Source organism: Ostrea edulis, chromosome 2 (genome assembly GCF_947568905.1).
Source record: "Ostrea edulis chromosome 2, xbOstEdul1.1, whole genome shotgun sequence".
Classification (NCBI taxonomy): domain Eukaryota; kingdom Metazoa; phylum Mollusca; class Bivalvia; order Ostreida; family Ostreidae; genus Ostrea; species Ostrea edulis.
Window position 1 is genome coordinate 99370622 of NC_079165.1, and position 13392 is coordinate 99384013.

General features: G+C 35.3%; 1 protein-coding gene across 2 annotated transcripts in view; it reads right to left on the reverse strand.

The window, feature by feature from the left end:
* Positions 1-494: 494 nt before the first annotated feature.
* The window catches only part of LOC125680785 (DNA topoisomerase 2-alpha-like), a 37055-nt gene continuing 24157 nt past the window's right edge, over positions 495-13392 (reverse strand). Inside the window, exons 25-34 of one of the 2 annotated variants that reach the window (XM_048920551.2) lie at positions 12717-12917; positions 12430-12607; positions 12059-12232; positions 11787-11928; positions 11243-11314; positions 11016-11107; positions 4813-4950; positions 4503-4640; positions 2369-2550; positions 495-1534 (exon numbers count right to left, since the gene is read on the reverse strand). In XM_048920551.2, coding sequence (XP_048776508.2) covers positions 1397-1534; positions 2369-2550; positions 4503-4640; positions 4813-4950; positions 11016-11107; positions 11243-11314; positions 11787-11928; positions 12059-12232; positions 12430-12607; positions 12717-12917 — 1455 coding nt within the window. In that variant the 3' untranslated portion in view covers positions 495-1396. The remainder of the gene's footprint in view (positions 1535-2368; positions 2551-4502; positions 4641-4812; positions 4951-11015; positions 11108-11242; positions 11315-11786; positions 11929-12058; positions 12233-12429; positions 12608-12716; positions 12918-13392) is intronic. The other variant, XM_048920552.2, reaches the window with a different exon arrangement.

The window sequence follows — 13392 nt, forward strand, 5'->3', positions numbered from 1 at the left end:
GCATTTTCAATATTGTATGTGTCTGGAGATTGATGCATAAATTGGGATTATTTTTTATACATTAAAAGTTGTATCATTTCATAGTGGTCGGTTGCTATAATGACTCGAGAAAATCTCGTTTCGCAAATATCCACATATGGTAGAGGAAATAAACAGTATTGTAAAAATTTTTGCTCGTTTCTGCAACCAAACATCAGAAATTTAAGTCAATACTTATGTTTTTAGTACTAGGGTATTTGCTAGCTACATTCTGAAAAAATAATCTTTAAATCTTAATCAGGCAGATATTTTTGTATGAGAAATGCTTGTATGAGAAGTCTTTAGCATCACTAATTTGTACATACAAGAGTTGCCCAAGTGACACATCATTTTCTTAACTTCTTTTTCTGAAGAGTTCCAAATCTTTATAGTTCCGATAACCCATATTACGATGCAGGGTTTCTAATATATACACAACTCTTTACAACAAACTATAAATAACAACACAACAGATGATGAGTTGACAGCTTATATTGATTCTACAATACCATGTGATGAAAGGTATGAAGTAAGGAGAGGTAAGATACAGAAGAACAACAATGATTGCAAAAAACATGCAAAGAATGACGATGACATGAAGATTTACATGATGAATATGACTAAGAATATAACATAGCTCTCGCTCTATCTTGCTCCCTGTCCATTCAATAAATAGTTGTTCACTAAAAATTAAGCTCAGTGGCAAGTTACGTTAATCGAGTGGAAAATGGTTCTATACATTGGGAATTTTCTTCTACAGAGTACTGAGAGTTGCATCAAACTTTTCTTCATACTATTCACTAATACATGCACATTTCTTTCAGATATTCACAGCATATACCAAACACAGCTGCCACAAATAATTTAACTGATATTTGATGGTCCGATGGAAAGAATAATATTGTCTAAATTCAGACACACACACACAAAATTGTTCAATACTTAAACAATAAATCATGGTATAGTTTACCAAAGGGATTGGAGAGTGCTACTTTACAGACAAGTTGCTTTTTCTCCACTAAAAAAGGAAGATACCCAAAAGTTTACAAAACACACATAATCAATATCATACATGCATCTTGCAAATCGCAATATTTTCACAAGGAAAGTCATTGGATCTTAAACTTCCATTTTCTGTTAAATTCATCAGTAAACAGAGGCAGATACCCATGGCTACAGTTCTAGATATCAATTTATATAACTATAAATTTTTAGTAAGTTCTATACCAAAACAGGTAAACTTGCCAATGATGCTTGTGCATACAATGTCTGAAAAAGGGAAACATAATGTCAAACATGTAAATTTAAAACAATAAAAATTCGCTTTGCTCAGTCTTATAAAAATTTAAAATTCCCCAAGGGAAGTAGATCCTTTCCCTTAGAAGTCACTGTCTTCTGATGAATCTCCAAAGTTGTACTTCACAGTGGCTTTAGATCGACCTCCTGGTCTGGCACGAGGGGCAACATCTAGGCCTTCTTCTATTTCAAATTCATCATCACTCTCCAACATCTTCTTCTACAACATGAAATGGAATAATGTACAATCATGTATTTTTTGAAGGGGCAACATTTCTCATGGTTAAATTGGAAACATTTTTGGCGAAAACTTTATTTCAAAATTTTGGTGCTGTGACTCTTGTTGTTTCACTGCTCCTATTTGTGGATTTGAATTCGTTGGCATGTTCATACTACAGAACCAACAAAAATAGACTCAAACAAAAATCTGATTTGAAATGTTCATAAATTACCTTGATATACAATATACTTAAGATATCATATCTGATTTGAAATGTTCATAAATTACCTTGATATACATGTACAATATACTTAAGATATCATATTCCTTAAAATTTATCAAAACATTAATTTTTGGCTTTCTTAATTTTTTTTTTTGTTGGTTTATTTCATTTGACTTCATTTAGATTATTTTTACCTATTTCCCCCCTCTTTAAAGTAGGTATTTCGGGTTTTTAGCGTGTTTCACAAATTGGCAGATAGTCAGGAGTTGATGTTTTGTAAAATAAGCGACCCAGATATGGTGAACATAGACAACTTTATTAAAGTATGTGAAAGTAAGTAGCATATATTTGATTTCAAATCTTAATTGATGGGTTCGAAATCTTACACTAGTCTGAATTTTGGTGCTGTCATATGCGATTTTTTTAGGCATTTGAAGTGAGTGGGTAGTTTTTTTTAATGCGAGTTAGACCCCTTCTATGTTTATGGTATCAGAGTTCGGGTCCAAAACGGACTTAGCATTTGTGAAATTACCATATGCAGTATTTATCATTGAATATAAGCTGAAAATTTAAAAAGTTCTCTCATGCAAGAAATATTTATATTCTTGGACCTTTTTTCCAGCTGTCATTTTCTTGGGTAAAAATTCTCCCTCTGAGAGATCACTGTCGGAGAAGTTCTTGGCAGGTCTTTTCTTGGATGCCTTTTTTGGTTTGTCTTCACTGTCAGATTCATCTGTATACTTTTTCTTCGGTTTAGCTGCCTTCTTGGGTTTAGATTCTTTTGGTGGTTTTTCTATATAAAAGATAAAAAACCATCTCCTGTCTTAAAACAATTGCTTCATCAACTCTAAAATGAGCATTGATGTCAACCTGTCATCAAGTATCTATCACTGAAATTTTGTCTCCTATTTCAGATATACATGTATTGTATCATGTCACTTTGATATTGGAAATGAAACTCATGTTCCATATCATGACCTCACTATAACCTATTATAACACAAAGGTGAAGTTTCCACCAGACTTGAACAAAACCTGTTGTAATAAGAAACACTCATGTCAAGTGTCTGTGATAGTGTGGTCTGGTGTCCACATATGGAGTAGTTTTCTTTACTGATTGAGTAAAAGACATGTGAAATCATTTCTATTCATTTGGTGCTTTGGATTTCAATTTTTGTGGATTTCATTGATGAATTAATTATCATGTCAAATGATCAACACAATTCTATTTCACTTAACAGTACTGATCTTTAGAGCTATAAAGGTTCAATAATTATCTAAAATTCTAAAAATGATTTATAAAACAGTTGATACATCCAAGTGAAGTTATGGGCATTGCATGTATGAAAATTGACACTCTTCTTGATTACTTTATGCCAGTATGATGTCACAAACTTGGATTTTGTCAAGAAACTTCTTTTCAACAAGACTGAACACACTTAAACTGAACAAAACTTCCACATCATATTGTTATTTAGACATATCTTTACCATCTACCAGTAAATGTGATATAAGGGCATTTCCTTTTAAAATTAAAAGCTTACAATATTAGCGAAAGTCAAATTTCATCCTCTTCTGAAGACTTTAAATACGTTGGGCAAAATTGCTATTTTATATATCCATTTTCTACCTCTTCAGTATTTATAAAGGATTCCACAGTACAAGAAAAACATATCTTATACTGAAAGAATTACATTCCCAACATGTCAGATCTTCAAATCAATTGAAAACATGTCTATCGTCTTTTTCCAGAAATCAAAACCCTCTCCCCTTTGATTCAAAAGATATAGCCCAGGTTAAAGTTTTTTTCTTGAAGTGTGATACCAACACTGGGGTCATGACAATAGCTCTTCAGACAGTCTCCCAGCGATCTGAGAGAGAGAGAGAGAGAGAGAGAGAGAGAGAGAAACATAAGACTGCAGCTTTGAACAAACAGATTTTGCTATTACTTTATGTTTACTGGAAAGACAAATATAAATAATGTCTAAGACTGTCCTTGATGTGTTGTAGAACAAAATAGCCATTGCCAAAATGGCAGTAAAATGTTAGGATTATGACATAATTCCAATTCTATATCCTTTTCATCCAATAGAGAATAACAACTGAGTTATCTGGTAATAAACAAACTACACCTAAGCTCAGAGTAAGCAAATAAACCCCTATCATATATAGTCCTTTCCAATCTGACATAATGTAAAGACTGCTTACTAATTAAAAATGATGGATCAATGAATGGATACATTCAAAATATTCATCAAATATTTAAGAATTGAGACTGGAGAGCTGAATTCTGGGATACAAATATTGCATCACGGTGAAGACTTCTGTTTATGAATCACATCGGACTATTTTAAAGTTATTCACAAAGCAAAACTTTTTTGACTGGGCTTTTTAAAATTCTGATTATCAAAATTATTCCATCAACTTATCATGTTCATCATTTTCCATCACATAAACCTTAATTTACAATACAATCTGCATAACATTTCCACCATAACAGAGCACAGGTTAGTCCCTGGTAAAGTTGATTAGTATCAACAAAAGATCTAGCACTTTTGAGATATTAGTAAACACCCACTCCATCTCAATCACTGTGAAAGTAACTTGATATTTATGGACCAGTACTCTACACAGGAAAATGTCCATCATTTGGATATCCAAAAAAAAAAAAAAAAAAAAAAGAAGAAAAAAAAGAGGCTAGTCTCAACATGTGCAGTTAGTGAAATACTAGAATTTATCCTCAGACCTGACATGATGTCACTGTTCTCCTCATCATCAGAGATTGTTAGAACAGGCTTCTTGGTAGTCAGCAGCTTACGCTGCTTAGGTTTAGGCACATCATTAGACTTAAACGCCTGGGCTATAGATGGCTGTTTGGGGTCCACTGGAGCAGAATAGGAGGAACAATGAGAAACCATACACAATTCAAAGAACACACCTATATCCAACATGTAGGAAGCCAATGAATAAAAGAATCAGTACTCTAGTAAATATCCCAAACATAATGGTGGCTTGTGATGTTTGAATTCCCCCTCCAGTGTTCGGGACACACTTACCTTTCTTAGTGGCAGGCTTCTTCTTTGCTGCTGTTTTTTTAGTAGCTGCTTTTGGCTGAGAAATACTTTTGAAGATATCTTTGGCCTGATCATTATTATCATCATCATCATCATCATCAACTGTTGTTGGAGTGAAATCTACAAAACATTTACACGTCAATAATTCCAACGTTATTCATTACAATTGTTTTGATTGGACAAAAATAAATCTAAACGAGAATTTACACATCAATAAATCCAAAAACGCTATGTATACATACGCGCCTGAAGACAAATAACATAGTGTAGGGAAACTATTCTATTGATGATACAGGAAACGAATTGGAATTACAAGAATCAAACATTCTTTTTGAAGAATTTATCAATGTGTAAACTCTGGACAATTTACTCACAAACTTAACATACAAGAGCTTTGCACTTTTATTTAGTTTGCGAGTAAAATGTCCAGAGTTTACACATCGATAAATTCTTCAAAAAGAATGTTTAATCCTATATTGAATTTGTATAATATTAGCATACATTTTGAACAATACACATTTCTTATCTTTAAACGAAAGACAAGCCTAAGTTAAGAATTGTGTCCATATTTGTTGAAATGAGAAAGCTGAATCCTACAAAATACAATTATTGTCTATACATGTTGATATAAATGTAATTTATAATTATTGTCTATACATGTTGATATAAATGTAATTTGGTCTGAAAGGAAAAATAAACCATCATATATACTATACAACAAGAAATATCTTATCCAAATAAATTGAAACAAGAGGCCCATGGGCCACATCGCTCACCTGAGTCACCTTGGCCCATACCTGAAGACTTTCCATATATATTTGCATGTAAAACCTTAGTCCCTATTATGGCCCAAACTACCCTTTGCAAACTTGAATCTACACTATGTCAGAAAGCTTTCATGTAAATGTCAACTTCTTTGGCCCAATGGTTCTTTTAAAGCTTTTTTCTATATTTGTATGTAAAACTTTGACCCCCCTTGTGGCCCCATCCTACCCCCGGAGCCCATGATTTGAAGAAACTTGAATCTGCATTATGTCAGGAAGCTTTCATGTAAAAATCAGCTTTTCTGGCTCAGTGGTTCTTGAGAAGATGATTTTTGCTATATATTTGTATGTAAAACTTTGATCCCCTATTGTGGCCCCATCCAACCCCCGGAGCCCATGATTTGAACAAACTTGAATCTGCATTATGTCAGGAAGCTTTCATGTAAATCTCAGCTTTTCTGGCTTAGTGGTTCTTGAGAAGAAGATTTTTAAAGTTTTTCCCTATATATTTGTGTGTAAAACTTTGATCCCCCCTTGGGGCCCCATCTTATCCCCGGGGGCCATGATTTGAACAAACTTGAATCTGCACTATGTCAGGAAGCTTTCATGTAAATCTCAGCTTTTCTGGCTTAGTGGTTCTTGAGAAGAAGATTTTTAAAGTTTTTCCCTATATATTTGTGTGCAAAACTTTGATCCCCCCTTGGGGCCCCATCCTATCCCCGGGGGGCATGATTTGAACAAACTTGAATCTGCACTATGTCAGGAAGTTTTCGTGTAAAAATCAGCTTTTCTGACTCAGTGGTTATTGAGAAGATTTTTCCTATATATTTGTATGTAAAACTTTGATCCCCTATTGTGGCCCCATCCAACCCCCGGGGCCCATGATTTGAACAAACTTGAATCTGCATTATGTCAGGAAGCTTTCATGTAAATCTCAGCTTTTCTGGCTTAGTGGTTCTTGAGAAGAAGATTTTTAAAGTTTTCCCCTATATATTTGTATGTAAAACTTTGATCCCCCCTTGTGGCCCCATCCTACCACCGGGGGCCATGATTTGAACAAACTTGAATCTGCATTATGTCAGGAAGCTTTCAGGTAAATTTCAGCTCTTCTGGCCCAGTGAATTTGAGAAGAAGATTTTTAAATGACCCCACCCTATTTTTGCATTTTTGTGATTATCTCCCCTTTGAAAGGGACATGGCCCTTCATTTGAACAAACTTGAAAGCCCTTCACCCAAGGATGCTTTTGGCCAAGTTAGGTTGAAATTGGCCCAGTGGTTCTGGAGAAGAAGTCGAAAATGTGAAAAGTTTACAGACAGACGGACAGACAGACAGACGGACGCCGGACAAAATGTGATCAGAATAGCTCACTTGAACCTTTGGTTCAGGTGAGCTAAATATGATTTTGTCTCCTTCAAGACTTGTAGAGAGAAAAGACACCCCCCCCCCCTACTACTACTGGGTTCTCCATGGGCCATTTTACAATTCAAGAAGTCCTACCACAGTACAACTTCAACACCATAATTAGATCCGCCAACACGTAAGTATGTAAAGAGTTGTAACTTAACATGCTCCCACTGGGGTTGGTCTAATTACTGGAACTGCTCATGGAGGGATCATTATCGGTAAATAGTTTGTTCAGGGATCATTGTTAAAGTATCAAATATCTTTTATTTCCATACATTTGTTTTAGTTGATTTGGATAGTACACATATACAATCATCTGGTAGATTATAAAACACACTTAACTTTATCAGCAACAATTTGCAGTGGATCAAAATTTACATAAATATTCACTATATATACAAGTAATTTTGAGTGATATGATAACCAATACAACGAGCCCTTTAATCTTCAAAATTAAGTGTAAAGGTAGTTATACTGTCTTGTCAATACATATCGCAGAATGTTTTTGTGTTGCAATATGTATCCCTGTCTATATATGTATTCTATGGATACAGTGTAGTTTATAATTAATATCTGCAACTTTTTTTAAAATCATAGATTCTCATTAAGGGCTGTTCCAGAAATGATCAAATGGGGGGGGTTGGGCGGTAAATGATATTTTTTTGTGTGGGTGGTCGTATTTTTTCATATTTTAATTGGTCCGTGGTTGGACTGTTAACAAAATATTTATTATGGGTAGTGGGTAGTTTCTATTGTTTTATTTTGTGCCACGTGGGTGTTGAGTTTTCAGAATATTTTTATTGTCGCTCTTGTCGTGTTGGTTACAAAACGTCGGAGGGAAAATTGAAAACGTGCTTTCGAAATCGGAAGTAACATAGAACTATTCGAGTTGTCGCTCTTTGCAGCGTATAACTTTCCATTACGGCACTCTTCAAATTAGAGGCGCGTTTAGTAGGGTCCCTTTGGACGTGATGGCGGCGAACTCTGTTCTGTAGATTATTACAGTTTACAGTTCATCGATTTTGGGAATATTTTGAAACCAATAGGTATTCCGTTTTCTAATAAAAATAGGCAAACCTTAGTTGATTTATACGAGGGTACCGATGCGTTATATTTATCAGTCGGTGTGATGGTGATATAGAGGCCTCTGGGCGCGGGCTCCATTAGAAGACGAACGATTCGTGGAAAAACATGTCCATACCCATTTCATGATAATAGCATCGTTTGGACTCGCAATCTTTCCAACATTCCCGCCATAGATGCCTTTGATTGTTGATGTGACATCGTTTCTTCAGAACTACTGTGATACAATGTCGCACAGGCATTACCGCGTCATTGACTAGAATGTTTGTCCCGAAAACCTCGCGAGATTTGTACCGTTTTCATTTTTTAAAATATTTTTGTGGTGGGTCTGGTTAGTTTTTTTTTTTATTAGATGGGTCATTGTAAAATGAGTTTATTAATTTGATGGGTCATGGGGTAATTTTTTTATTTTTTTTTTATGGGTGCTTGGTATATACAAAAGGTGCCTCCCGACCCCCCCCCCCCCCCCCATGTATTTATTTCTGGAATAGCCCTAAGCATATCTCCAGAAAGAGCAGATAGTTTCCTTAAACTTGAAAGAGTTCTCTTACAGACACACCATGGGATGTTTGGAACTAGAGTCACATATATCCAAATCTTGTTCAAACTGCTTAGCATGGTTATACCAGCTTCAATAGCGGGTACAGCTTAGCATGGTTATACCAGCTTCAATAGCGGGTACAGCTGTCTTACATTTAGTTGTAAATTGTGCGAAAATACAATGATTACTCTAACCCATTTTAATACTGTACATACATTTACATGAATATTTATGTTTTGCAGGTTGTGAGAGAGGGTTTATGCCAGAAATAGAATTAAGGACCCTTTAAGGAACAGACTCAACAGCAATAAAGTGTTGAAATGCCTCATGCTTGTCTCTACACATGAGCCTGGCCCTAAAGAATCTCCTTTTGAAAAAGTTGTCACAATTTTGAAAGGACATGAAATCTAGACTAATCAATGTTTCTTTTGTCTTACACAATTAAATAGTGTATGCAATATTCAATAGTCTTGTTATGTTTATTATAGATTTGATCACAACAAAAGGTGTTCAAATAATCAATTATAATAAAAAATCAGTTCATTGTTGACACATCCCAAGCACTCTGTTATCATTATGGCGGTGCATGTGGCAGTGAATGACATACCGTTAGGTCTATATCCAAACTTGGAGAATAAAATGTGTTGCCACGAGTAGGTGAACTTTGGATTCAAATATATAAATAAAGAACCATCGATCAAAGAGAATCTTGATATGAGCAAAGACATGTGAATTATGTAGAATAAAACGCTGTCAAAGACACGGCAGTGTACTGTTTACATTATTCATATTCAACAATTTTGTATTCAAACATAATAAAATTTGATTTAAAAACTATTTTCTTTCATTATTATTGTTTCTTGAATTTTAATTATGTCTGATCATCTCAAGTTAGGGCTATTCCAGAAATAAATACATGGGGGGGGGGGGGGGGGGGGGGGGGGTCGGGAGGCACCTTTTGTACATACCAAGCACCCATAAAAAAAAAAAAAAAAAATTACCCCATGACCCATCAAATTAATAAACTCATTTTACAATGACCCATCTAATAAAAAAAAACTAACCAGACCCACCACAAAAATATTTTTAAAAATGAAAACGGTACAAATCTCGCGAGGTTTTCGGGACAAACATTCTAGTCAATGACGCGGTAATGCCTGTGTGACATTGTATCACAGTAGTTCTGAAGAAACGATGTCACATCAACAATCAAAGGCATCTATGGCGGGAATGTTGGAAAGATTGGGAGTCCAAACGATGCTATTATTATGAAATGGGTATGGATATGTTTTTCCACGAATCGTTCGTCTTCTAATGGAGCCCGCGCCCGGAGGCCTCTATATCACCATCACACCGACTGATAAATATAACGCATCGGTACCCTTGTATAAATCAACTAAGGTTTGCCTATTTTTATTAGAAAACGGAATACCTATTGGTTTCAAAATATTCCCAAAATCGATGAACTGTAATAATCTACAGAACAGAGTTCGCCGCCATCACGTCCAAAGGGACCCTACTAAACGCGCCTCTAATTTGAAGAGTGCCGTAATGGAAAGTTATGCGCTGAAAGAGCGACAACTCGAATAGTTCTATGTTACTTCCGATTTCGAAAGCACGTTTTCAATTTCCCCCCGACGTTTTGTAACCAACACGACAAGAGCGACAATAAAAATATTCTGAAAACTCAACACCCACGTGGCACAAAATAAAACAATAGAAACTACCCACTACCCATAATAAATATTTTTTTAACAGTCCAACCACGGACCAATTAAAATATGAAAAAATACGACCACCCACACAAAAAAATATCATTTGCCGCCCGACCCCCCCATTTGATCATTTCTGGAACAGCCCTTACTGACAAGTGCGATATATGGAGTTATAAATGTATTAAATGAAGCGAACGTCCGTTTTTGGTGAGTAGACCTTTCTAACAATAGTATTAAACATTTTTTAGAGGGAAAAAAATCACCAACCCATCAATAACCAAATACACACAGAAAATATTTCTATAATCTATTTTCAGTAAATAGATACGTAGAAAATATTTCTTCACACTTTATCAGCTGTTAATTAACTTTCTTATTGAATTTCTAGATGTCCGGTCATAATTGACCTTTAGTTATTTACAGTTAATCAATCATGAATTATTAAATTCTCTCAGATTCCCAATACTAATCACAACAAAATGTCATGAATATAAAACATCTGAACAATGTGCTCCACAGTTAAAGTTCAGATGATGAAGAACCCTGTACTGTAAGGCTACAAATATATTCAAATTTGCCTTGCTATGATATTGCCCATTCAGGAAAAAGACAAAAATTTCCTGGTATACAATATGCATGTTGTGAAGAGACATCTTAAAAAAATGTAAATTCCTGACCTTGTGTAGTGGCAGGTTTCCATGTTAGATCATCTGACTTTTGGGACACTTCCTCTTCTTCATCAGAGGAAATTAAAAACTCCACAGGAGCTCTACAGTAGACCAACAGTATATGATATACCACAGTCAATGATACAATTCTGATGCGAGATCAGATTTTGATCTTTTTCAATCATTGTGATCAATGGAAATAAATTTGGATATTACATCATTTTATAAAAACTTACTTTTTGGTTGCTTTAGTGCGCTTGGGCTTCTTGACAGGCGAATCATCCTCATCCTCTATGATATGTTTTGATCTTGAAAAGAATTATATAATTCAATCATTGAAGAAAACAAGCAAATTCAATCGTAAAATTGACAAAACCCAAACTCAAACTTGAGATACAAGTTACACGTATGTAATAATTTTCAAATTGATAACTGCAGAGATGGCCCAAAAGAGTCCAGTTTTATTTTTAGTTTACATAGCATATCAGCCTTCCCTAACTACTTCCAAAATGAGCTGTAACACATCTCACCTAAAGATACACATGTACAAGTATATCAACAATGAAGGTTTGATGATTCTAGACCTTACAGTGTGATAGATGTGATCTAAAAACACACATACAAAAAACCCCCAAAAAACAACCTAGACAGTCTAGACAGAAACAGGATACTGGGATAAACATCATATGCACCACAAAATTCACCATGGACACAAACATTATACAGTTTCTCCCTAAATCATTAGGTGGCTGAAGTACCACTGAGGCTATTTACACTCACTTTTTAGACACAGGGTCCTCATCCTCTGAGGTTATCATTCTTGGATCATCTTCCTCATTATTGACAGCTACAAACTCCTCATCACTGTCAGACTTGATGGAACCTTCATCTGAATCAAAACTGTACTTGGTGGGCTTGGTTTCTGAAAAGAAATGATAATAATAACCTTATTCTAGAAGTAATGTTACCTGTGCAATGAAATAAATAGAATCAATAAGAATTATTCTAAAGGTACATGTACCTTCTTGGACTGTCAATTTGAGTTGGCTTACTTGTTTCTCGCTTTGGTCTCTCGATCTTTAGCTTGAGATTTTCCATGAAGCTGCCATCCATATCCGAGTCAGACTTGTCACTTTCCGACTCCTCAGAATCAGACCAAGGATTCTTCTTTTTGCCTTTCTTTCCCTTCTTTTTTGGGCTACCAGAGGTATCCTTTGGCTTGCGAACTATAGACACAAATGCAGAGATATATCTAAGTCACTAGATGAAACCCCATGGGAAATCACTATCAAATAATATTGCCTAGAGAAAGGACTTTTTTTAATGTGTGTTTGAATTGTTGCGCACATTGCATTGACACATCCTTTGTGTGATGAAGATGATACATAAATTAGACACAATGAGAACAATTACACATGCTAACCCTGTTTCTTTTTTGCTGGTTTTTCAGCATCCTCGGACTTAACACCACCGTTTTCTTTAGCTGTAGGCGATTTGATGCCCGTCTTTTTCTCCAGACGTTCTGCTAAGCTTGTTTGTTCAACGTCGTCTTCCTCCTCCTTGTCAAAACAATCCATCAAATTTTTTGCTTCTTTCTTAGCCTTCAATAAAATTAGGTCAAACTACTTTAACACTAAGCAAACAAAGGAAAGTGAAAGTAGTAAATCAAACAGTACAAAGCAGGAGAATCGGTTTGATTGTATTGCTCACTTTGGCCTTTAGAAGTTTGTTTGCAGCAGCATCAGCCTTGTTCTTCATGGCAGTGTCAATTTTCGGCACAACTCGCTGACCCATAGGGGACGGTTTGCTCATTTGCTCTACCACTTTGCGAGATTTCACTCCCTTCCCCTTGATTTTCACAGGCTTGTTCAGTGCCTGCATTTCCTCCTCTTTTTCTTTTTGTTCTAGCTCCTACAATTCATTTTTGACACCCTATCATTTATTCTTGCAATGATTCACTAATTTGCCCCATTCCAATTTACCTGGATAAAGCCACATTAAACCTGAAAATCAACATACCCATTTTACATACATGTACATATGTTCGAACGTGAAACAGACAAATGCATACACAAACACACAAACAGTATACATAGTACATTTGAAAATTCATCACAGAAATGTGAGTTAAGAGTTAACACAGAGAACTATGAAGGACAGACCTGTTATTACAGTACATGTCTATTTTGATAAAAAAACAAGAGGTACTGTGAGCAATGCTCAATAAGAATACCCCCGGCTTACACCAATCTCCCAAAGGGTGTTGGTAATAGGTAAAACTTCAGTATTATGATCCAAAAGGTATCTAGGAACACAGCATCTCCATGCGATGAAAAAAGCCATTAAAGAATTTAAATGGAAACCATATTCTACTTCGATGTCCAGT